The sequence below is a fragment of the Xenopus laevis genome, chromosome 9_10L (assembly GCF_017654675.1).
Source record: "Xenopus laevis strain J_2021 chromosome 9_10L, Xenopus_laevis_v10.1, whole genome shotgun sequence".
Classification (NCBI taxonomy): Eukaryota; Metazoa; Chordata; class Amphibia; order Anura; family Pipidae; genus Xenopus; species Xenopus laevis.
In genome coordinates, this window is record NC_054387.1 from 45,558,737 (window position 1) to 45,585,827 (window position 27,091).

General features: G+C 41.4%; 1 protein-coding gene across 1 annotated transcript; it reads left to right on the forward strand.

The window, feature by feature from the left end:
* Positions 1-10,933: 10,933 nt before the first annotated feature.
* tldc2.L (TBC/LysM-associated domain containing 2 L homeolog) lies at positions 10,934-25,600 on the forward strand. Its single transcript, XM_018235280.2, has 6 exons — positions 10,934-11,220; positions 19,127-19,288; positions 20,467-20,619; positions 21,246-21,341; positions 25,043-25,119; positions 25,198-25,600. The coding sequence occupies exons 1-6, from the start codon at positions 11,041-11,043 to the stop codon at positions 25,331-25,333; spliced, it is 804 nt and encodes a 267-aa protein (XP_018090769.1). The 5' UTR covers positions 10,934-11,040; the 3' UTR covers positions 25,334-25,600.
* The last annotated feature ends 1,491 nt before the right edge of the window (positions 25,601-27,091 follow it).

The following is a 27,091-nucleotide window of genomic DNA, read 5'->3' on the forward strand; positions in this document are numbered from 1 at the left end:
CAACCATTTTTTTTATCCAGTTAATGCACTTGGAAATACCTGTAACTGTATCATAACTGCACATAACATGGCACGTCAACATTTATTTGCTCTGTGTGACCTTTGCTTATATTATGCAACCTTTGCATGTTTATCAGTAGTAATATATACACTGTTTCCAGTAAAATATATCACCATTGGTTATTTATGAGCTTCAAATCTGTCTTAATCTATACAAGCATGGGCTGCCTTGATAGACTGAAGACTGGAACATAACACATGTATATGCTTAATGAAATAGTAAACCTAGTGGCCACATATTTAAGAACAATTATAGAAGGCTTCTTTATATGTCTCCATCACCAGAGCACTGTTACCAGGGAATAAATATGCTCTCTTTTTAATTTTTTGGGGTTTCCTGCCAACACTTCAGGCCAAACAAAAATTCTCATCATGTGCCATGTTGTTGACTTTAAATTCATTTAGTATGATCAGACATTGATATGCTTAGACAATTTGCAATCTGCCTTTGTTTCTTTGTGGTTTTTCAGTTATTTAGCTTTCTGTCCAGTAGCTCTGCAGTGAGATATTTCAGCAGCTATATGGTTGCTCTGGTCTTATTTACCCTAGCAACCTGGCAGGGGTTTGAAAGACAGACTGGAATATGAATAATAGAGGTAGGGGGGCTGGATAGAAACAAGTAACAAAAAGTAAGACAAGCAATACAATTGCAGCCTTACAGAGCACACGTTTTTGGCTTCTGGAGTCACTGACACTCATCCTCCATTTGAAATCTGTAGAGAGTCAGAAGAATATAAAAAAATAAAACAATAAACAATAAAATGAATTAAATAAACAAGGCACAACCCAAAAACAAACCTTCTACTGAATAAAGCAAAAATGCCTGTAATAATATTTCAGCCTGCAGGTGGTGCTACGTGGCTTTTATATGGCCTGCATGTGATAAGTCATGCAAACTCTTTTTGTATGGTAGTCAAGCATATTGATTATTTAAAGGGGTGGTTCACCTTTAAAGGGATACTGTTATGGGGGAAAAAAAATTTCAAAATGAATCAGTTTATAGTGCTGCTCCAGCAGAATTCTGCACTGAAATCCATTTCTCAAAAGAGCAAACAGATTTTTTTATATTCAATTTTGAAATCTGACATGGGGCTAGACAATTTCCCAGCTGCCCCAAGTCATGTGACTTGTGCTCTGATAAACTTCAATCACTCTTTACTGCTGTACTGCAAGTTGGAGTGATATCACCCCCTCCCTCCCCCCCCCCCCCCCCCAGCAGCCAAACAAAAGCACAATGGGAAGGTAACCAGATAGCAGCTCCCTAACAGCTGCCTGGTAGATCTAAGAACAGCACTCAATAGTAAAAACCCATGTCCCACTGAGACACATTCAGTTACATTGAGAAGGAAAAACAGCAGCCTGCCAGAAAGCATTTCTCTCCTGAAGTGCAGGCACAAGTCACAGGACCAGGGGCAGCTGGGAAATTGACAAAATGTCTAGCCCCATGTCAGATTTCAAAATTGAATATAAAAAAATCTGTTTGCTCTTTTGAGAAATGGATTTCAATGCAGATTTCTGTTGGAGCAACACTATTAACTGATTCATTTTGAAAAAAATGTTTTTTCCCATGACAGTATCCCTGTAAGTTAACCTTTAGTATGTTATAGAATGGCTAATTCTAAGCAACTTTTCAATGGGTCTTCATTATTTATTTTTACAGTTTTTGAATTATTTGTCTTCTTCTTCTTCTGACTCTTTCCAGCTTTCAAATAAAAACAAAAAACAAATGCTCTGTAAGGCTACAAATGTATTGTTATTGCTACTTTTTATTTCTATTCAGACCCTCCCCTTATTATATTATAGTCTCTTATTCAAATCAATGTATGGTTGCTAGGGTAATTCTGAACCTAGCAACCAGAGTGCTGAAATTGCAAACTGAAGTGCTGCTGAATAAAAAGCTAAATAACCACAAATACTAAAAAATGAAAAGCAATTGCAAATTGTCTCAGAATATCACTCTCGACATCATACTAAAAGTTAATTCAAAGGAGAACAACCCTTTAATAATGTTCAGTGTTGGACTGGGACACCAGGGGCCCACCAAAAACCCTTAGATCAGGGGCCCACCCAAAAACCTTTAGACAAGGGGCCCACTCTAAATATTATTTTCTTCCTCTCCTCACTCAACCTCTATTCTCCTAGTCTCTTTTCTTTACACACTATAACCTATTATTCCATCTATTTAGCCTCTTTATTATCATAGAAATAGGAAATAACCATGAAATAGGCCAAAAGTTTAGAACCAGGAGGGCCCACTGACACCTGGGCCCACCAGGAGTTTTCCTGGTATCCCGGTGGTCCAGTCCGACACTGATAATGTTTACAGGCTCGGATTTCTGTTAAGGCCACAATTAAGGCCTGGAGCAGCATAAATCAAAGGGCAACATGCTGCCCAACTAGGGTTGCCATCTGTCTGGTTTTTACCCCAACAGCCCAGTTTTGCAAGGGCTGTCTGAGTCAAAGCTGACTGCCCGGTTTTCAGAATTAGGAAAACCAGGCAGGATTCCATGAAATTTACGCCACGATCAGCATATTGCCACGGCAGAACTCTGACATCACTGCCCTACCCCCAATACGTCATCACTCCGCCCTCCCCATGGCAAAAGATGGCAACCCTATGCCTAGAAATTTGCTTGATTCCGGAGCGCTAGGGACTAGGGACTTGTGCTTCGGTAAGAACAAACAATCCTGCAGGAGGGAGGGCAGATGCTGGCCTCTGGACACCTGCAGGGGAAATCCGGTCTTGTATGTTAAGGCCTGAACTTTGGCAAAGCTGCCATAAACTTGCATTATAGTGGACTTGTCTAGGACATTTTGTGGCTTTGTGCGAGGGCCTATCTGTAATATTGGTCCAGACATAACTTTATGACATCACATTATGACCACAGCCCCTCCTTTGCTAGACTTATTATGTTTTTGTAATGCCATACTTTCCTTATAAGCACATAAGTATAAATCTGCCATTTTGTGTGGCACATGTGTAAAATAAAGCTTGATTTTGCATGAATAAATTCTTCTTGCCAGTAGAGGAAAATGTAATTCCTGAACCATCAAGTGTTTTTTGTTTTAGTTTTATTATTGGTGTGTAGGCAGCCATCTCAAGTCATTTTGCCTGGTCATGTGCTTTCAGAAAGAGCCAGCACTTTAGTATGGAATTGCTTTCTGGCAGGCTGTTGTTTCTCTTACTCAATGTAACTGAATATGTTGCAGTGGGACCTGGATTTTACTATTGAGTGCTGTTCTTAGATCTACCAGGCAGCTGTTATCTTGTGTTAGGGAGCTGTTATCTGGTTACCTTCCCATTGTTCTGTTGTTAGGCTGCTGGGGGGAGGGGGGTGATACCACTCCAACTTGCAGTACAGCAGTAAAGAGTGACTGAAAATTATCAGCACAAGTCACATGACTGGGGGCAGCTGGGAAACTGGCAATATGTCTAGCCCCATGTCAAATTTCAAAATTAAATATAAAAAAATCTGTTTGCTCTTTTGAGAAACAGGGTTCGGTGCAGAATTCTGCTGGAGCAGCACTATTAACTGATGCGTTTTGAAGAAAAAATTTTTTCCCGTGACAGTATCCCTTTAAGAACTAGCAGCCTGCTTGTTTTCATTCAGGGAGAATCTGCAGAGAAGTACAATGCATCTATATTTAGCATACCAACCAACATTTGGAAAACAAAAAGAGGGACAAAAAAGGGGCCATTTGGCCACACCTATTTTATGGCCACACCCCCTAATTACAATGTCCATTTTCCAAAATTTAACAGATCATGAAATTTTGAACATATTTCTGGGAGTTTTAGTGCAATGTTTTATGAGTTATAACAGTTTTGCTAATGAAAGTGAGTTGACCTTTAAGCTAAGATGGTCATAGATGTAAAAATTGCGATCTTTCTTGTAAAAAGATCATTCCAAGAAAGATCGTTCATTTCAATACACAAGTGTAGAGCTGAATCGTCAGATATACAGGTAGAAACAATAGAATTCTACCTGTATCTGACGATTCAGCACAAAACAGTGGGCGATGTTCAGGTGCCTTCAAAGTCGCCCGATCAAAATTTTCCACCTGGGCTGATCGAGGAGCTGAGCGATATCCAAGTCTTCTGTCGATATCGGTCGGCTCGTCTCCCGCCATACACGCACTGGAAATTGTACGAAAATTCTTTTGTACTATAATATCTGTGTCTATGGCCACCTTTAGTCTCAGTTCTCCCAAGGCACCTGCTTATCTTAAATGGTTACAATTGTATTTTTGCTTATCTTAAATTGTTACAAAAGTATCTAAGTGCAGCTGCTGACTGTTTTGGGTTCTCTGCCAAAAAGCCTCTTATTTTAATTGATTCAGAAACTTTGTATCTTTTTCTGGCATCAGTGTAGAAGATCAAAGAGAAAGTTGGAACATTTCAGTAAGAAACCCAGGACTGTGGGTTGAGCTGTCAAAATTGTGACTGTCCCGCAAAAAAGTGGGACAGTTGGGAGGTATGGGATTAGGTAACTCTGGCACTGGCACACTTTTGACTCCACTATGTTTAATAATAGAGCTGGACTGGTGTCTGCGCACGTAAGACACTAATGTGTTTGGTCTTAGATACACCTATAATGCCACCGTCTCTCGGACTCTGTTTCCTACTTTTCTATCTGTATCCAGTTTAGGACCCTATTGTAAAAACAAAAAAAAACAGGGGTATCAATCATTATACTAATACTAATACATTAGCTGTTATGCTGAGTGTTATTTAAGTATGTGCAACGCCAATCTTGCCCTAGTTTTTTTATTATTATTTGTAATTTAAAGGACAAATACAGAAGGTTATAAGAGCATATAAACCAGAATGACCCATTTTTACATTTTGATAAGGGTAGTACAGAAGCATGAAATAACATATCATAGACTTGCAGTTCAACAGTAAAACAAAAAAAGTGATTAGGGCACACAAAGAACCCCTTTAATTTTTATCTATAAACTGAGTGCATAACATTTCCTGGCTGGAAGTTCAGGAGGTTATGAGTTTTAATAAGCTCCTTAAAGGATGGTAGTGTGCCTTGCAAGTCTTGCCCTAGATTTAAGGTCTAAAGGGACATGTAACATAGCCTACTTTAAATCATCTTAGCCATTTCCTAAACTTAATGAAGTTCCAGGGACTTTCCCACCGGATTGTTTAGAGAATAAAAGTGATCGTGAGATACTAATGACTTTCTAATTTAACTTTACTGGGGTACATAAGCACACATCATCCTTCCCTTTCTTCTCTCTGAAGTGTCATACAAGGCCATTTGTACTATTCTCTCACCTCTGCAAATGTTTATTCTTACATAGTTGTGAACATAACCAAGAAAACTTTTTTCTACATAAAATATGTCACCTCCCACTTATAAATGTAAATATTCTAAATTGGGGGTCGTAGAACAAAGGTATATACAGACATCAGCTCATTTGCGGTGACAGTTATCTTCTGTTCTAAATACAATGTGGGCAATTCTCATAATCAAGAGCAGTTAGGCTTGGCTGTTAGGGCCCCATACAGTAGGTCACTCCAAAGGTGACTCTGTTGAGTGCAGACTAGACCATCCATGGTCCTCCAGGCTCAGCTTTGCTGTCAGGTCCCACACGAGCCTAATTTTGTTGGGTTCAATACATCAGCTCATCTGGATGATGGACCTGGAAAGGAACTTCCCAGTACCCTTTCACCTTGCAAAGTGGACTCAGGACCTGAGTTCATAAGACGGTACAACCTTGGCAGCAGGGGTGTCACCAAGAGGGTGTTACAGTCAGTTTTGTTATAGTTGGTCTAGGAGCAAGAGAAAGGCTCAGGGAAGATAGTGAGCAGTGTCTGCTCCAACGAGGAGGAATAGTAAGGTTAGGACCCCGTGGTGTGTGAGCCACTAGTGCAGAAATTTCAGTGGTTGAGTTGAGGACCTAGTAGGCTGCCAAGATACAAGACCTCAGCCTGAGAATCCCAAAGCCCAGTGATCTACCCTCAAGGAAAAGTTGCCTCGGGAGTGGGGTAACTTATACTTCTGTCTGCTTTACCTCTGGGAGGGATCTGTCACTGTTCCGTTTGAATTTACCTCAAAGATGTGATTACTGACTGCACTTATGTTGTTGTTCACTGTTAATAAAAAAAGTTATTGCTGCAAAGAAATCCTTGTGAGAGGAGCATCCAAGATACCGGGAGTTGCTGAGAGGTCGGTGGCACAATACAAGCAGCAGTAGTCTTGTCCACACACTGAACCCACAATTGTCCATAATTATTACTGCATAACCCGGCTGTCCACTAATATGCAGCCAATGTGACAGTTCACAACTATTTCTATTGTAAGGAATAACATGCCTGCTGCAGACAATAACCCTGTTTGTTTTGCCTCTGTATTCACTGGCAGCTTTGAACTCACGTTGGATTAGTTGGTTAGTTATTGCAGGACACGGTTGTTTGTGTGTAGACAAAAAAAAACTGACAAATTGTCTTCAAGGATGAAAGATTTATTGGGAGATTCTGACTTTCTCTCACATAGCAGAATAGAGGCAGTGTCTCATTGAGGTGAAATTATAAAAAAAATCGTCACAATCTTCAGAATATATAAAGTGGTAAAACGGGCTTCACCTGTATCATCTTTACAGGCCAAGAGGCAATATTTCATGTAGTGAGGATAACAGGTTAGCCAACTGCAGCTATACACAGCCTTTATTGGATATAAGTACATGGGCATTCTACGTATGTAGGACATAGGTGGTTAGAATAAGAAATGATTGATAGATGCTGCTTTCATTTACAAATAACTATTGAAAAAGGGTGAATGTGTAGTGGGAAGTTGCTTTGAATGACCAACTCACTATAGGACACTATAGGACACATAAAATACAAGCAGTGTACATGTTTTGCAAAGTATCAGCCATAACAATTGATATGCACTATATTCATTTTGGGGTCTCTACATGCTGTGTAACTTGGTAATCCTAGGCATATTGGTATGAAATTGTTCAAGAGACAACTATAGGTTTCATCTTTGTTCCAATGGACACATGGGAAATAAGGTTTTATAGTCCTGTGCTACTGATTTACCTGTTCATCTGGAGGCAGTCTTCATTGGTTCACCACCTCATTTGGGTTCATCCATTTTGATATTGGCTGAATTACTTTTTTATGGATTAATGGACCCATGACATTAAGGGGGTGCAGCCCAATGGCTTCATGGAAAGAGTATACTCTTCTTCCTTGCTATGCACAAGGAAAGGGGCCAGCAAAACAGATGTAAAATGCATCAAACCGAATAGGTAAGGAGGATACCTGTGAATCTTTATTGCCAAGAGACTGCTCTATGTAGAGCAATATGACGTAAAGCCGTTTCGGTGCTATTTTCTGACTTTCAGCATAACAAATAGTTGTCCTTTACTGATTCTGATAGGTTCCCAGTCTACAGGTTATGGTGCCCTAGGCTAGCTTCTATCCTTGTTTGCGCGAGTATCTCTGTTCGCATCCCTGTTCGCATCCCTGTTCGACTCGTGCACAGAATTCCACCCTCCTGAAGTGAGACAGCAGCGTAGGAAAGATTGGTTAGTCGAATTTAAAGAAGAGCTGAAGCTAGGGGTATGCAGGCAGAAGAGGTACATGCCCTGTGTTCCCCTACTGTTGAGCTCTAGGCTAAGGCTGGCTCCGCTGCTTTCTGTGTATTTTTTCAGGCTGGGAGAAGCTGATGTGCTCTTTACCCCACCTCCATTGATTTGAACCACTTCTGCTTGTATGCAGTCACATGCAGCAGAGCAGAGGTCATCCTGAAAATGCCTACTTTTGTGTACTTAGGCCAACTGATGCTCTGCTCTGTGTGACCGCACTGCACAAAATTCATCTTATTCAGATGAAAGGAGATGGGGCATGGAGTGGATCTGCTTCTCTTAAATACACCGGCTGAGAGAAGAGGAGCCAATGCTCTATCTGGCCTTGACCTAGCCAGATAGAGCATTGGCTCCGAGGACCGGTTTTACTACTAATGTTTTAATATATTTCACAACGTTATGGATAGGCTGCAATATAACCTATATACACACTAATGCTTTTAAAATGTGTCAGAGCATTTCTCTTTAAATGGATTACCCACAGGGGCGGAATAATGCCTAGGCTTTCCTAGGCTATAGCCTAGGGGCCCATAGTGGTCAGGGGTCCATGGGGTATTTGCAATTTAAAAAAAAAAAAATCAGTGTCCACTGCCTGCACCGTCTGACTGTAGCTCAGGGGAGCCTAGGACATCGATTGCGGACATGGTCTAACAGTAGATGCCGGTAATATTCCTGGTAGACAGTGACCTACCAGAAGTTTAAATGGCGCTTTGTGGCCACAAGACTTTGCACTGTTACGGGCCTGTTCTGCGATCCTCCCGGACTCTCTAGCAGCCAGCGCCCAGGCTTTCGAGTGGCAGCCGGACCCTGGGCCTGACAGCAGGAGCTCAGGATGTGTGTGTACCTGGAGCGGTGGAGAGGAGAGAGCTTGGAGCAGCTATGCAGGAGGAGGATGAGTAGAACATGGGGCAGGATCCCAACCACTGGCCCGAGCTGCCCGATCCCCCGGCCGCTTCCTCCAGGTACGGAACCTGCACTAAGCAATGTGACAGCAGCCCCGGGAAAGCCCTGCTCGGTCTGAGGAGTGGCAGCAGTTTCGTGAGTAGCGACCGACTACCAGCACCCTGACTTCTCACATGGGTCTCCCCGGCCTACAACCCTCTCCCCCCCCCCCCGCTATAACTGAGCCTGGGGTGGGGGGAGAGAGACTTCACTGACACCATAGGACTGGGGGACACACACAAAAGAGAGTGAGACAGTTAATCCGGGGGAGAGAGAGATCCAGGCATAGAGAATAGAGAGAGAGATTTAGGAGTAGAGAGAGAGACACAGGCGTAGAGAAGAAAGAGAGAGAGGGAGACCCAGGGTTAGAGAGAAGAGAGAGAGTTGGTCATTCTGTGCCTTTTCAATATGGTGGTTCGTGGGTATGTACGGGGGTAAGGCCTGGGTGGGACCCTGTGGAAAGTGTAGCCTAGGGGCCTCACGTAGTGTTAATCCGCCACTGATTACCCAGATTGCTCTATGCTGTATAGGTCAAAGTGCATATGAGCCTTAAATGTGTGCACGTGTTAATGGTCCTTATTCACTGGATAAATGGTATTGAACCCGAAAAATGTTGTGTTTACCACTACCCGGAATAAAAGTTTGTATGCAGTAACACTGCTGGAGTTCCTTTTCCTTCTTTTATACTTGGATTGTTTGTAGTAGTTGCAGCACAGAGCAACTATTAAAGGAGAAGTCACCCTGTACGGGGAAAAAAACCCTCCCCTGTGTAGACCCCCCTCCCTCACGGCCTACCTGCCTTCCTAACTTTGGTTCAGCTCTTCTCTAAACTCAACTCACCAATCTCTCCTGATCCATCTACATTCATTTGAATAAGATCCGCTTACCTGCTGTCAAATGCAGCGGAGTGGAGGTTGGGCTAAATCAGGGCCAGGCCAATCCAACCAGGTGCCCTAGGCAACTCAGCCAGCCACCACACTAAACCCCACAACTCCCCATGCATGCACGTGCAAATGTGCTCGCAATTGCGCCATAACAGCGGGGAGGGAGGGGAGAGCAGCAGAGGGGAAGGGTGGGGGGGAAGAAAGTAGGGGAGAGTGACAGAGGGGTGGGGGAAAAGGCATGAGTGGCAGAGGGAGCATGACAACTCAGACTAGGGGTAGGCAGAAGACCATTTAACAGGTAACTGTCCAGCACCCCCCCCCCATCATTAAACCCTAGATAGGTGCCCTTTCTGCCTACTCCTAGTGCCAGCCCTGGCCCAAATACATGAAAATGGCCGTTTGCAGACCAACCTCCACTCTTAACTACCAGTTAATGCAAAATTTTGCAGTAGAAATAATCAGGGCAAGAACTAAGGGGTAGTCAGGTGCCTTGGGCTTAACTAGGGGAACACGATTCCAGGAGAAAAAAAAAATCACTTTACCATCTACTCCCAATGTATCGAGCCCTCATCACATAGATCTGGGGAAAATGGCCTTCAGCAAGCAGCAGGAGTGAATGCACAGGGGAGTAGTGCTGGCGAAAGAGTGGGCAGGGGGTTGTAGACCAGCAGTGGTGGCAGGCAGCACCAGGGGAGGGTATAGTTTAGATCCATTGAACACCTCTAGTAATTGGCCCTACTCTGTAAATAATAAAGAGCCAATGTAAAATGTCCTTGCATGGGGTCCATCCCTGGCTAATGACCTTTAGGGTAATGGCCAATGGGGAGATTTTATTGCTCACAATAAAATTGCACTACTGAGGGCGTCAAATCCCCCTGAAAATGCTTCTATACAGGCAATAATTGAAATTGCCTGTGACAAAACCTACGTGTCACTTTGTTTTTCTGAAGTCACTTGAAGTTGACTTGTGAGGAAACTTTGGACAATGTCACAACCCGTAGGTCGGCCATTACGCTAAAGGTCATTGCAGACTGCCAGGGATGAACTGGTCTGTAAGAGCACCAGATGATCAGATGGTGGGCTCCATGGAAGGATGTTTCATATTGGCTCTTTATTATTTCCAGTTGGGATGATTAATTCAGGTGCCCAAGGCCTCCAACAGACACCCTCCCCTGATTCTTTCTGCAACCACTGCGAGCCTACAACTCCCTGCCTACAGTAGTGCAAATTTATTGCAGGTGACAAATCTCCCCATTACCCATTACCCTTACAGATGACACCAAACAAGCTCCATATGCGACAGCGTGCTTATACTGAACAGGAAGCTATAGGTCCAGTGGGAACATGCATTTTTGTCCGAGAACAGTATCTTAAAATATTTATATTTAATATGAATCTGTTGGAGTGGGGTCTAACTATCTATCTTTTTCCAATACATACAGGTAACAAGTTTAGTTTTGTCATGTATCCCCTTTAAGAAATTATATATTTGTGGTGCAGGGAGCAGTTTATAGCAGAATGTGTGTTGTGTAAATTCATGTGACCTATGTCCGATCTAGAGGAAGCTTTGTGTTTTTACTGCCAGAGTGAGAGTAATTGCAGTGCTTTGGGTGTGTTCAACACAGGGAACAATCTCCCCAGACAGGCAACAAGTTCTCTCCTCATCAGAATTGCTGCTGACAGCTCTGGGAACATGAAAACTGTGCGCTGCTCCTATGCTCCGCTGGTATGTACCAAGGCCTTGGAAGATGAGTGATTGTTTATTATTTCAATTAATTCTTTTCTAATTATTTACTGGTAAAGAGGCTTAGGTATTATATCTTATAATGCTTATTAATGATGTGCCGTTAATGGCATTTGCACACAGTGTTATCATGCCCTACTGTTCTCCTTGTGCTTATCTGGATGACAACCAGAGAAAGGAATGGAAGTCTAAGGCTAATGTACTATGGAGAGCAACTTAGCACTAATTCTTACCAATTACATCATTAAGCATTGTTAATAAACATATAACACACAAGAATCATGAATATACTGCAAATTCATGACTCACCGAAACTTGTATATTATAATAACTAATGTACCCCCGTTGTAAAACATAAGGATACTAAAGTTACCTCTGAGATTCATGACATGTATAAAAGCACTCAGCTTTCGACCTTCTCCATTTATATGGTCACAGAACCCCTCAGAGACATCTAATATCTTTGTAATTTACAGAAGGGTGTAGACTACCCTTTATAATATATGAGGGATACTCAGAGTTCCCTGTATAACTCAGCCTGCAGCCTTGTGCCTTTATATGGTCACAGAACTCCTCAGTGAATTCTAATATCCTTATAATTTACAGTAGGGGTACATTATCTCTTATAATATATGAGGGATACTCAGAGTTCCCTGTATACACTATATAACTCAGTCTGCAGCCTTGTGCCTTTATATGGTCACAGAACTCCTTATCATTTACAGTAGGGGGCACTTTATTCACTATATAATTTACAGTTTGCTTATTACAAACTTATAAATGTGAGGTGTATACATAATAATCAGTAAGGTTTCTGGAATTACCCCCCAACTGCCCAAAGGGTCTTACAGTACAGCAACATCTATAGTGACGCAAGTTGCACCACCTGATTCATATAATCTGACTCATTTTGTCTGCAGCTTCAGTGTCCCTGGCCCTACCTGATATAGATAAAAAAGATATCATTTATTACACAGTGTTATAATATGTGTAAATTCTAATTGCACAAGGATTAGGAATGCACAAAATCCAGGATTCAGTTCGGGATTCGGACAGGTTTTCGGACCTTTTCAGCAGGATTCGGAATCCTTCTGCCCGGCTGAACCAAATCAGAATCCTAATTTGCATACGTAAATTAGGGGCGGGAGGGAAATTGCGTGACTTTTTGTCACTAAACACGGAAGTAAAAAATGTTTTTCCCTTCCCATTTGCAAAATAGGATTCATATTCGGTACGGTATTTGGCCGAATCTTTCACGATTCGAGGGTTCAGCCGAATCCAAAATAGTGGATTCGTTGCATCCCTAACAAGGATATTAACATGACAAGGAGAAGCCAGGTCACATGCCATTTGTGCCCTGCTCAGTAACAACATTGGTTACTAATTGGCAATTTTTCCTGTTGGGGCAAACAATAAGACTTGAGATTGGCTTCAATCTTGTAAGTGGATTCTTAGTTTATGCAATATTTGTCGGGTCAGACCATATCTATCAGAGCAGCTGTTTATATTACATGACTTTTACATGTTTAGGCAACACCAGGTTATCCAAAAATGTGTTTATATATCAACATTCCAAAAAGCCACACTGTCGCTGAGCATGTAATGTATCTGGCTGTTGATCTGAAAACTGGAAGAGCCACCTGGCATAACTGGAATAAGTAAATCATTTGCTTTAAATAATGCCATTGACATCCAGTGACAACTGTCACACTCCAGCTAAAAGGAATATTAGTATGTCATAAAAATAATCATGAATGTCATTATGGAACCTGGGATTCTTTTTTGCCTGTAGTAAGAGTTGGTCATGAGAACATAGAATTGTTTTATAATATTGCTCAGCCAACAGTCGAGATGTCTTTAAGAGCACAGGTTCCCAAACTGTCCAACCCCTGGCTGTGAATGATGGGGGGAATATCCTCAAAGTCAGTAAGGCTGAGTTTTGTGGTGAGTGCTTGTTCGCTGCACTGAGTATCCTTGAAACCATAGTTGGATGACTGTTACCCCAATGTTTTAATATATCTGTAACCTTGTTATGAGCTAAGGGGGCCCAGTCTGAAGACCAGATAGAGTGAGATTTGGGGTGAATGGGGTGTGGTACCCCTGAACTGTTACCCAGTTTTCTATATACGTGTAACCTTGTTATGAGCTAAGAGGACCTGGCCTGAAGGCTAGTTAGCATGAGATTTGGGGTGACTCAAAGGCTGAGTTTTGAGTGAGTGCCTATTTGCTGTCCTGAGAACCCCTGGAACTATTGCAAAAAATTTTTATTTCAATGTTTTGGCCCCTACTTGCTGGCCTTCTTCAGGGCCTTCCTGAAGAAGGCCTGCGAGTAGGGGCCGAAACGTTGAAATACAATTTTTTTTAGTTTTTGCACTATTGAGAAAGTCCTATGAGTGCGGTTATTGTCTTATATTGTATATGAATTGTAAACCAGCACCCAGGCATTTTTTTCTTATTGTTGTGCACCAGTTTATATATATATATATAATATATAATAATATATAATATATATATATATAGCCTTATCATGAGATGTGGTGACTGTGAAGTTTAGTAGAGGGGCTAAGAGAGAGGTCAACAATATAGTCCCACATGCTGTATTGTAGTTACACCACTGGATGAGATTTGTAGTTGAGTGCTTATTTGCCTACCTCGATAGCCCAGGAACTATATATATATATATATATTATATATATATACCGGTACTAAACTATATGCTGAAGTATAATACGGATGGGTTGGATTGATAGTGAATTGGATAGTTTTTTTTTTTTACCTATAGTATCAGCTTTCATAATAGTCTCTGCGAAGGGACTGTGGCTGAGGGATAGCAGGTATAGTAGAGAGAGGTGGTGTCTATAGTAACAGTGGGATAATAGCCTCTGGGAAGGGGCTGTGATATAGTAGGTATAGTAGGGAGAGGTGGTGCCTATAGTAGCAGTGGGGATAATAGTCTCTGGGACGGGACTGTGGAATATCGGTATAGTAGGGAGAGATGGTGTCTATAGTAACAGTGGGATAATAGTCTCTGGGAAGGAACTGTGGCTGTGGGATAGCAGGTATAGTAGGGAAAGATGGTGCCTATAGTAACAGTGGGATAATAGTCTCTAGAAAGGGACTGTGACTATGGGATAGCAAGTATAGTAGGGAGAGTTGGTGCCTATAGTAACAGTGGGATAATAGTCTCTGGGAAGGGACTGTGACTGTGGGATAGCAGGTATAGTAGGGAGAGATGGTGACTATAGTAGCAGTGGGATAATAGTCTCTGGGAAGGGACTGTGGATTCGGGATAGCAGGTATAGTAGGGAGAGATGTTGCCTATAGTAACAGTGGGATAATAGTCTCTGGGAAGGGACTGTGGGATAGCAGGTATAGTAGGGAGAGATTGTGCCTATAGGAACAGTGGGATAATAGTCTCTGGGAAGGGACTGTGACTGTGGGATAGCAGGTATAGTAGGGAGAGATGGTGCCTATAGTAACAGTGGGATAATAGTCTCTGGGAAGGGACTGTGGCTTCAGGATAGCAGGTATAGTAGGGAGAGATGGTGACTATAGTAGGAGTGGGATAATAGTCTCTGGGAAGGGACTGTGGATTGGGGATAGCAGGTATAGTAGGGAGAGATGTTGCCTATAGTAACAGTGGGATAATAGTCTCTGGGAAGGGACTGTGACTGTGGGATAGCAGGTATATTAGGGAGAGATTGTGCCTATAGGTACAGTGGGATAATAGTCTCTGGGAAGGGACTGTGACTGTGGGATAGCAGGTATAGTAGGGAGAGATGGTGCCTATAGTAGCAGTGGGATAATAGTCTCTGGGAAGGGACTGTGGATTCGGGATAGCAGGTATAGTAGGGAGAGATGGTGCCTATAGTAACAGTGGGATAATAGTCTCTGGGAAGGGACTGTGGGATAGCAGGTATAGTAGGGAGAGATGGTGCCTATAGTAACAGTGGGATAATAGTCTCTGGGAAGGGAGTGTGACTGTAGGATAGCAGGTGTAGTAAGGAGAGACAGTGCCCAGGCCTAAACTGAAGGTTCTGGCAAAAAAGTGTTTTCTACCCTTCACATCCCCCACAAAAGTAGTTCAGTCCACCATGACCTGGAATGTATGTTGGACTGTATGTCACCAAACAGAATTTTATTGGCTTTTAGTCAAAGCAATGGTTATTTAGGGAAGGCAATAAGCACAAAGGTACTAGTGGCTCTTAATGGAAATGGGAGCTCTCAAAACAAATGAATGCAGTTTTTATCAGAATGCGCTTCATTTGAAATTTACATTAATATTTTTTTCTGATTCCAAGATGTTAGCAGCTTAAAGTCAGTACATAGCTTGATGTACTCCGTTTTTTAGGCTGTGATGCCCAGTGATGTCTGTTGAATTTGGTTGGGATTTTTTTTTTCACAGAATGATAACTGAATTCCTTAATGTTTGGTCAGCGCTGTACATAACTGACTCCTCACTGTGCAAGTTGTGCAGAACTCGCTGGTAATGACTAAACAACTCACTGACTAAAGGCTGCCACATCACATGTAACTATTAGTACAGTTAGAAACAGGAAGTAAAGATAAAACCATAGAGAGCAAGCCGCAGAGAAGCTAGAAGGGCACACCCTGTAAATAGGGTTGCCACCTTTTCATAAAATCTCCACTGGCCGGTGGTAGGGGCATGACTACTACTATATTTAATGGTCTTAGGTTAATGTCTGGTTGCTATTGTTTCACAGCCCTGAAGCCTGTGTGTAAAAAAGTGGAAAGGGATAAATATTACCTCCCTATTTTGTTAATTAATCTATAACGGAATATGAATAAGGAAGAGTACCCTTATATCAGGCCATGAAAGCTATATAAATGGGATATGAATTGATACCACTTTCGCTCTCCTAACAATAGTCATGATAGGAGAGGGACTAATAGTAACATAGTAAGTTAGGTTAAAAAAAGACACACATCCATCAAGTTCAACCTTTTAAGTCTATATATATCACCTGTCTAAATGCTAGTTGTTCCAGAGGAAGGCAAAAAAAACCCATTTGAAGCCTTTCCAATATGCCTCAGAGGGGAAAATAATCCTTCCTAAATCCATGATGGCAATCAACTGGGATCAACTCGTACGTGCACGACTTTACATTTACTCCAATCTTTCCTAGTCATGTCCTGTATGGCACAGTTATGTCTAGGAAATCATAAAACAGAAATGTGTCCCGAGGTCAGTTGTTTATAAAAATTCTAATATTTATTCAATTAACATGCAGTCATAAAAAATGTTTAGTACATACTGACCCCATAGGTTCAGGGGTGCTTCCCCAATGAGGCGAGTTGAGGCTGTTGCCTCAGGCGGCAGCGCCCCACTAGGTACCAGGGGCAGCAAAAATGCTGCTCCTGATACTTTAAGAGCGAATTTCCGGGAGAGGGGGGGGGCAGCTGCTGCTGCCTCAGGCGGCGGAGGGGCCAGGATCGCCCCTGCATTGGTTTCAACTAACGCGTTTGGTACTTCGTACATTGTTAAGATGTAAGCTCCAATCCTTCCTAGCGTGAGTACCCGCAGGCACATCGCCAATTTACTAACAGACACACGCACCAATTCGATAGCGAGACATACTGTCGCTAGCAGTCATTCGCATTCAGGCGACTTTTCGCTTTGGCGATTGGACATTACTCAGCAAATTCACTAAAATGCGAATTTTACTGAACGTTACCTCTTTCGCCAGAGTTGCCTTTGCCACCTCAGACCAGGTTGAAGTGCTATAAAGCAGCTAGATCTTCCTCAATCACTTACATCATATCCTGTGTGCCGAAAATGCATCAAAGTTCAAAAAACCCTGGTGACTTTTGCCTAGCGGAATTGCCTGCAAAAGTCATGACTTGAACTTTTTTTGGCGGACAAACTTTTTTGGGTAACCGGTGTTCTCCAGACATTTTATAACATGGAACATTCATTTTACAGTGGGCTCACGTGCAGGGAATTATATTAACTCTCTTGTCTTTATTAAGGTTCCCTGGACATGTATAAGAAAAAGTGGTAACTTCAGGCATTTGCACAAACATTTATAATAAAGACCTCCATACAACTTTAAATTACCCGCCGTATGCGAATTGACCTAAGCATATGATCACTAGCAAATTGTCGCTCGGCCCAAATGAACGCTAGCGGATCTTTGCTATGAAATGCTCGCACTGATGAAGTAACGCTAACGAAAATTCCCAGCGTTCGGCGAACATGTCGCAACTTCGCATATTAGTGAATTAGTGTAGTGGTAGCGAATTTGCGCCTGGCAAAGAGGTGTGATGTGTGCGAAGCCCTTTAGTAAATCTGCCCCTTGGTCATGTCCTGGTATGGCACAGTTATGTCTTGGGTTGCCACTTTTTTTTTTTTTTTATAAAAATTATCGTCCTTCCTATATTTTATATATTTCTATTGATAACATTGGCATCAAGATTTTCTACCAGTACCAGACAAAAAGCAATGCTTTTCAAGCCCCCATTCCACAGTATAATAACCTCCTCACTTTGGAGGTCTGCAGTCTAGGATGGTCCCAGCAGAATTCCTTTGTGGTTTTTTTGGCAGGTTTTATGTGATCACCCTTGGCGCTGAGGGACTACCAGTAAGGGAATAGTTTACTCTTTGCTGCCATCTTTTGAATAAACCATCTGGTTTCTATATGTAGCACACCCTTGAGTGTACTTTAAATGTGGATCTGTGGCTAAATGTGACAAGGCCAAACTGCTAGTAGTGTGCCCTGGACCCCCAGTGTACCCGTGCAACTCCCGATACCTGGTGTGGATCAATCAGCCAGACAAGTTTCTTTGCAGTAACATAAACTTGTTTATTAACGGAGAACTGTAACAATGGTGTAGTTCACATGTACTTAGATGTTCACAGACTTAATAGGATAGCTTCAAACAGCAATATTCCCTTCGGGGGGTACAAGGAGCTCCACTAGGCACTATCACTAGGCACTATCCCTCCGGATGAACACTAAGGCTTGGGTTTCTCAGCCTGGGGTCTTGTATCTTGGCACCGGACTTGGTCCTCACCTCACCCACTGTATTCAGCCTGGGGTCTTGGCACCCTATCTGGTCCTCAACTAACCCACTGTAGTCCCTGCTCTAGTGGTTCAAATACCACGGGGTCCTAACCCTCGCTATTTCTCTTCGTTGGAGCCACATCTGCTCACTAGCTACCCTGTGCTGACTCTCACTCCTAGAGTGACTATTACCGTATTCACTATCACTAACTCACACTTAAATAACTTCACTGGCAGACCTGGACCTGTAGTACCTCTCAGTGAGGCAAAGTCCCAGGACATATGCAGAAAAACGGCAAGCACTCCTGGAGCCACTCGTAGGTAAAAACAGCTTTTATTCAGTCGGTTAAAACATGGAATCCTGACGCGTTTCGTATCTTACCGATACGTAGTCATAGGCCTATGACTACGTATCGGTAAGATACGAAACGCGTCAGGATTCCATGTTTTAATAATGTTTATATATGCTGTAAAAATTCTATAAAGTACATTTTTTTATTATGTCCTTGAGAGTCTTTTTCACTACACTGGTGACATGTGGTTCCCTTTGAAACTAATAACAGGATTTGGGACACTTTTTCACCAGAAAAACTCCAGGGACAGGATTAGCCCAGTGTGTAAATGCCGAATAGAAAATATAGTTGTTTTGCTCTCTTGGTATTTTTTTGGATGATGCATTTTTACCTGTGGATTGAGGAGAAAGGGTGGAGTGTTGTATAAAAAAGTGCAACTGTGGAATAATGGGGCGTGGCCAAAAATCACCTAAAACGAAACCAAAAAGGTTAATGTCTCTGTATGTGTGGAAGTTGTGCCTCTATGTATTATTATTATTGTCATATTTATTTATTTATTGGACTTTATAGGAGAATAACCTTGATGAGGCACTCTCCAGCGATGACTCGGATTTTGAATGCGTTCATGAGTCCGAAAAACCAACAGAGATGAAAGGGAAAGCTAAAGAAGAGCAGTGTGACCCCGTACTGATTGGCAAGAGCCAGATTTTAGGGCTGGATGACATCAGGCAGGTGAGTGAAGGTTTATTTTGTTTATTGATAATGGCAGATTATGTTTGCTACCTCACCACCTAAAAACTGGATAGATCTAACACCTGAAAGCTAAATGACTTACCGTAATAATTCAGATGCACACTGCATGGCTCTTCAGAAACTTCTGCAGCAGGCACAAATAACAGTTCATATGCATGTAAAGGAATGTCTTTTCAATTGGTCTTAATTATTTTTTTTTGTATAGTTTTTAAATTATTTGCCTTTATTCTTTTGACTCTTTCCAGCTTTCGGATGGGGCTCACTGACCCCCATCTAAAATAAAATGCTCTGTAAGGCTACAACTTTTTGATTTTGGTACCTTTTATTACTCATCTTTCTATTCAGGCCCTTCCTCCTATTCATATTCCAGTTCCTTATTCAAATTAATGCACGGTTGTTGGTCTCTGTTGGCAGGTGGAGGTGACATTTGAAGCAAAAAAGGCCGCTAATACCAATGGGACTTAGCCAGTTTGTATGTGCAACCTTACAGCCCCTTGCCTGTCTGACCCTGCTTATATGATGTCTGCCCTGAACTATTGCTGCAAGCAGACCCTGCAGTTGTAGGGGGCAGAACTAAAGAGGGCAGAACTATAGAGGGCATAGTAAGGCCCTAATTAATGAGCAAGTAGGGTTGCCACCTGGCCGGGATTTTACCAGCCTGGCTGGTAAAAATGATGGCTGATCCCAATGTTATTAATAGGGAAAAAAGATAAATATGTGGGAAGGCCAGTATTTTTTTCCAGAAAAGGTGGCAACCCTATGAGCAAGATCAATATATCTTGGTAAAATAGGGCAACTTAACAATGTTATGGGGCCCTTAAAATTGCCGTTGGGCCTGATAATACCTAGTTATGTCACTGTCTGAACCCTGCTTTGACTTGGGCCTTCTGTCTTGCCTTTATAACCCAGTCTGAACCTGTTTCCCAGCTCAGCCTCCTCCTTGCTCTTCACTAAACCTAAAAAGGGTCCAAATGTGCCACCTGGTGGCTGCTCCTTTCATTATAAAAAAAAAGTAAAAATAATAGTGTTTTTCGAAATTTGCACATGATCAAGACATAATAACATGGTGTAAAATACTTTGTGATCCATTATTTTATACTGTTTAAATAAAATATACATTTTCCACAATGTGCTAAAAAGTTTTCCTTTTATTAAAGATTGGCCAGCATCTTCCCCCGAGGGTTCTGGGATCGAGCTGGAAGCTGATGTATAACACAGAGAAACATGGTTTCAGCCTAAAGACTATGTATCGAACCATGAACTCTGTCAGCTCGCCCGTACTACTGATTGTGAAGGATAACGAGGGGAAGGTAATTATATAATTGGTCTATACAACCCCACACACCTGAGTAGTGGTATGAAATCACTGCAACTGGTGTGTATGAAGGGGAGGATTATGGGTGATTGTGTTTGAACAGTGTCACTGTCAGAAATGATCTTCATGGGCTTACTTCCCCTTGAATTCAAGCTGAGTTTTGCATAATTATAATTATAAAGCCAAACAAGAACAATCCTTGTTACATGACAAAAAAATGATTGGTCAGAGTCCCAACAAATCTCTATACCCTTTAAAGACTACTTCATTCCTGTGAGGAAAACAATATCACAGATACGCTTGGAGATTTGGAAGAGCAATATAGAACTATTGTATTTTGTTGTAAGAAATGATTACCTTCTATATATTTTTGCCCTAAATCCGCTCTATGCGTGTAACATTCCCCTAGGATATGAGACCTGTGGTTAGAATTGGACCAAGACACATAACATAAAACTACAACTTTAGTATAAATCAAAACTTTGCCCTTTATAAAGCTACTGTAGGAGTAAAGACTGCTTAAAGCACAAGATAGGTGCTTAACATACAGGGGTAGAGATAAAGCAGATGTGTAAATAACGATTTGTTTTTATATCACTAACCCTAGTCAATCCATTGCAGGCGTTTGGGGCCTACTCTACAATTAAACTCCGCATCAGCAGTAATTTCTATGGTACAGGGGAAACTTTCCTGTTCAGTTACTCACCAGATCTACAGGTAAAAATTAGATATCGCTAGTGCATGGAAACAACTATCAGTCATAACGCAAAGCAGAAATCACCATCAGTGTATTTGACTAAAGTTACTGTAATGGTGGCCTATAAAAAATGATATCAATAACCTCTGGGAAGGGACTGTGGCTGTGGGATAGCAGGTATAGTAGAGAGATGGTGCCTATAGTAACAGTGGAATAATTGTCTCTGGGAAGGAACTGTGACTGTGAGATAGCAGGTATAGTAGGGAGAGATGGTGTCTATAGTAGCAGTGGGGATTATTGTCTCTGTGAAGGGACTGTGACTGTGGGATAGCAGGTATAGTAGGGAGAGTTGGTGTCTATAGTGACAGTGGGATAATAGTCTCTGGGAAAGGACTGTGGCTGTGGGATAGCAGGTATAGTAGGGAGAGATGGAGCCTATAGTAACAGTGGGATAATAGTCTCTGGGAAGGGAGTGTGACTGTGGGATAGCGGGTATAGTAGGGAGAGATGGTGCCTATAGTAACAGTGGGATAATAGTCTCTGGGAAGGGACTGTGACTGTGGGATAGCAGGTATAGTAGGGAGAGATGGTGCCTATAGTAACAGTGGGATAATAGTCTCTGGGAAGGGACTGTGACTGTGGGATAGCAGGTATAGTAGGGAGAGATGGTGCCTATAGTAACAGTGGGATAATAGTCTCTGGGAAGGGACTGTGACTGTGGGATAGCAGGTATAGTAGGGAGAGATGGTGCCTATAGTAACTACCTGTTTTCTACCTATTTTCTGTATTGACTACCCACTATGCCATATACTTCTTTATCACCACTGTGTTACCAATCAGTGTTTTTCCATTAATTTGAATACCATTTGGCTGCAGACAGGGAAGAACAGTGTGTATGATGCATTTCTCCCTGATACCTTCATACAGGTTAAAAATGTGTGTTAACTGCAGACTTTTCAAAGCATCAGAATGTAAAGTGAGTAGTTAGTAACATGTGTATCTTGAAGTAATGTTGGGGCCAAATGAAAACGAAAGATACATAATAGAGAAATATCACACAATTACACATTAGTGATACCTGGGATACTTTAAGATAATCTGTATTGAGATTTTTTTTATATCATATTCAGTACAACACCTTCTCATTCAGCTCCCACAAATCCCATACACACATAAAGTTTAAAGCACAGATCTTTATGCAGATTTAAATTTGAGGTTTAATTTTGATCACGTAGGTGAGTTCTATTGCTGATATTCTGCTGGAATACCCAAGAATAAAACACTGATGGTTATTTTTGGTGGAAAAACAGCTATTTATATCTTTAATGAGCTTGAGTTGCGTAAGGGCCCCCCACCCACCATCAAAACAGGTTGCAGGGCATCTTCTTCTCCCATGAAAGTGGTGATTTTTAAGGTTTAAAAAGTATTGTCTTCAGCTGGAACAAGTATTTTGTAACTTTTTGCAAAGTAGATGATCCCCCATGTAGATCTTTTGAGGAACCCAGATTTTGTCCATGTTCAGCCCCTGAGGCTTCTCTCTGCTGCATTTTCTTTGCAAATTCCTCCAAATTCTTTGATGATTCTTGGAGTTTGGCTTCAAGAATTGAAATTACGTTGTTGAGCTTCATCTCCTTCTCTTTGAGGTCCTTGAGCGCCTCTCTGCTCTCCTTGAAGTTACTGGTCATGAGTTGGAGCTGATGCTCAAGTTCACTGATGCGCTGCTGCCGGTGAACGACTGCCCGGCACAGTATTACACGGCTGACAATCAGCAGTACAATAACGAAACCTTTTTTATAATGGTGCTCTGACAGGAAACACTTTCTTTTCTTGGGGCAGTAGAGTTGGACCGGGCCTGGTAAGGTCCTCTAACTGACTGGCAATTCTTCCTTTTCTTGGTTATCTCCAATATAAGCCGGTTCAAAAAGCAATTTAATGGAACATCTATTCGAATCCATCTAAAGAGAAACAACATGTAGGTTTTAACAGCCGAGCAGCATATATAACGAATAGTTGGACTGGGTATCAGCTCCACTAAAAGTAAATTAAAATTCCAATCTATTTCTACCTCGAACAGTCGCAGTTTAGAGAATATACACAATTTTACATGTGAAGTTTGGTGAAGTATCGCCAAAAGTAACAGGGGCCTCATGGGCTATCAAACTCACCAAGCCGCATATACAGAAGTGAACCACAGCCATCAACTGTAACCAACCTCCAGCTGGAATCTACCTCACCTGACAGGTGCTGGCATGACATCACTGGCCATATCTGCTGAGCATGAATTGCCAGCTTTAAAGATGGAGACCAACTGAATTTAACTATTGTGGACCCGTAGCAATTCCCGCACTGGTCTGCACTGTGAATTTTTCAGTTTTGAAAGTTGCAGAGAGCTCTTGCATGCTTAATGCACTTCTGTATATGCGGCTTTGTGAGTTTGATAGCCCTCAAGGCCCCTGTTACTTTTGCCGATAATTCATTATATACAGTAAGCCTTTATTTGCAGGCACTGCAGATTATTGAATTAACATCACAGAGGCAGGAAAATCCACGATAGGCATACATACCAAGAAATTATCTTGTGACTAGATCTGATTTTGCCCTCAATCCCTGAAAAAAGGTTAATTCATCAGAGAGCCTATTTTTTCTTTTAGGAACTGGAAAACAGGCATTTTATTTAACAGCGCACCAAATCTCAATTTCAGGGCCGGATTTACATATTGGGCGCCCCTGTCCCCTCCCTTTTATTCATGCAAATTTTCATCATCTGTACCGGAGCAATGGGAATTGGTGCATGGGAAATTTTAAAAAATTATTGTATCCCCAGTGTTTTTGAACCAATGTGGGTGTGGTTGGGCAGCATGCCGCCCCCTAAAATCCTGCCACCCTAGGCCCGGGCCTTGGTGGCCTTTCCACAAATCCGGGCCTGCTCAATTTAACTCTTTGACTCATGGACTAGTGGGTCCATAAAAATATTTATTGGTGCTGCAAAAATCGGACTTCACGTGGAGTTCACACCAACTCTGAATATGTGACAAAAATGACATCACTACCAACCATTATAAACTGACGACATCACTAGTCACCGTTTATAAGGATATAATTTACAAGATATTCATGGCTTTTGTGTATTATAATGATATATGAATAGGATGTATAGCCTCCTCTCTCACAGAGTTTGTAGCTCCTAACAGGTCGCTAGTTAGAAACTATTGAGCTGTGGCTGCTCAGAAACCTCATTATATAGAGCTAGTACCATTATGACATCACATCAATCATGTGACATCCCTGGATACATCAACTCACCATTAAAATTGAGATAATCATCTCATCTCTAAATATTCTAAAAACAACTTTGACAATAATCATATATATTTCCAAATGGAAAATCTTAATAGCATAGCATTATAATCGGTGTCCATTCTATATAGTAGTCCTTATATAATATAGTTTGTTTAGTTATTTATCCTTATTAGTCAATATATCTCTCTTATTCTTTCTCTCCATTCAATGCATTTAACATACCATCATTTCTGCATGTATATAAGGGAACTATATAAGCTTCAAATCACTGATAGGCCCGACAGAAGAAACTTTCTAAATATAATAAATTATAAATTCTGTAAAAAAAAAAAAATCCTCATAAAGCCTAAAAATTGCTGCATTATAAATTAAGTAACCATAATCCCTGTGTTAATCCCAGTAATATTTTGCTTGTGCACAGGTGTTCCGATGGACGGGTGAAAATACATTCTTTGTAAGAGGTGATGTCGAATCCTTAACATTTGGAGGAGGAAAGTGGTGGGTAACTTTATAACTTGCACATTTAATGCTCCTCACACTTTCTGCTCTTTCTCACGTGTCCTTTGTATTTTTTAGTGGAAGCATCGGCCTATGGCTGGATGGAGATCTGTATAATGGAAGGAGCCAAAGATGCGAAACTTTTGATAACCAGATTCTGTCTACCTATGAACAGTTCTACATACACAGCCTGGAGGTCTGGGCTTTCACCTGAACTCTCATCATCTCTCTCTTGCCCAAGACACACTGGCATCTTCTCTGCCGGCGGAGAAAATGCCCAGCAGACCATCAGTCCATCTGGAATGCTGCAGAACTCTGTACTGTGAATGGATTTGTGCTGGAAACCAACAACCAGCTTTAAACTTCATAACAAGCTACCATGTACCATCCGTCTGTATGGGTTTCTTTTCAGACCTTTAAAGGAGACTTATGTAAAAAAAACAAGACTGTGCCAGTGCATTAAAATTATAGAAGGAATGTGCTTTAAAAATGTTTTATTTCTGACTTCTTAAAAATTTCTGCAAAAACCCTACTAGTCCCGCCCACTTCCTGCTGCCTCCTTTCCCAGGCTGTGCAGGGGAGCTGGTGGAACTCCGCTCACTGCACTGTAGGATAGCAACCAATTACCAGCTGGGCTGCCTTCATAGGACACGCGCATCCCTAATTTAAAACACAGACAGGGACCAGAGAACATCTATAGGAAGCTCCAGTAAAACTGACATTTTTAAACACAATATTAATTTACACCCAAAAGTAAAACCAGCACCAAAAAGTATACATCATTGCCTACAAAATTCGTTTTTTTTAAATTTATCCTATATGTGTTCGTTTTAAATACTTGTGAATGGCTGGGAAATAACTGTGGGTTATCCTGTACAATGATTCAGGGGGGTGTTACCCCATTTCCTCAGCTAAATAATAAAGAGCACTGTGTAGGATAGGGGTATTTCCCATTATTTAAACTATTCAGGGCCAGATTTACCTTTTTGCTGCCCCTAGGTCCTAGCGCCCCCCCACCCCCCTGCGAGCACATGCGCCGGGCACCAGGTCCTGCCGGTGAACACGCTCACATCCTCCCCTTGCAAGCTGCATCTTCTGAATTTTCACGCTTCTTCAGCAAATTCCGGCTATATTCCGGCTATATATATGCAGTAATTTCATTGCACACCAGGTCCTAGTGCTTGCTGGATCGTGAACACACTCTCATCCTCCCCCTGAAGAGGAAGGACAAGGAATAGATAGACAGACAGACAGATAGAGGGATAGATAGATAGATAGATAGATAGATAGATAGAGGGATTGATAGATAGATAAATAGATAGATAGACAGATAGAGGGATAGATAGATAGATAGACAGACAGATAGATAGAGGGATAGATAGATAGATGATAGATAGATAGATAGATAGATGGATAGAGGGATAGATGGATAGAGGGATAGATAGATAGATAGATAGATAGATGATAAGAAGATGATAGATAGATAGATAGATAGATAGATAGATAGATAGATAATAGATAGATAGATAGATAGATAGATAGATAGAGGGATGGATAGATAGACAGATAGATAGATAGATGATAGATAGATAGATGATAGATAGATAGATGATACGTAGATGATAGATAGATAGATAGATGATAGATAGATAGATAGATAGATAGATATAGGGATGGATAGATAGATAGATAGATAGATAGATAGATAGATAGATAGATAGATAGATAGATAGATAGAAGGATGGATGGATAGATAGACAGATAGATAGAGGGATAGATAGATAGATAGATAGATAGATAGATAGATAGATAGATAGATAGATAGATAGATAGATAGAAAGAAGGATGGATAGATAGATAAATAGATAGATAGATAGATAGATAGATAGATAGATAGATAGATAGATAGATAGATAGAGGGATAGATAGATAGATAGATGATAGATGATAGATAGATAGATAGATAGATAAA

Bases quoted from the DNA above. Each gene is read 5' to 3' on its own strand.
- tldc2.L (XM_018235280.2), top strand. From the start codon at position 11,041: ATGTCCGATCTAGAGGAAGCTTTGTGTTTTTACTGCCAGAGTGAGAGT. The intron at 20,620-21,245 runs GTAATTATATAA...AATCCATTGCAG, and splicing joins TGAAGGATAACGAGGGGAAG to GCGTTTGGGGCCTACTCTAC. The intron at 25,120-25,197 runs GTGGGTAACTTT...TGTATTTTTTAG, and splicing joins ACATTTGGAGGAGGAAAGTG to TGGAAGCATCGGCCTATGGC.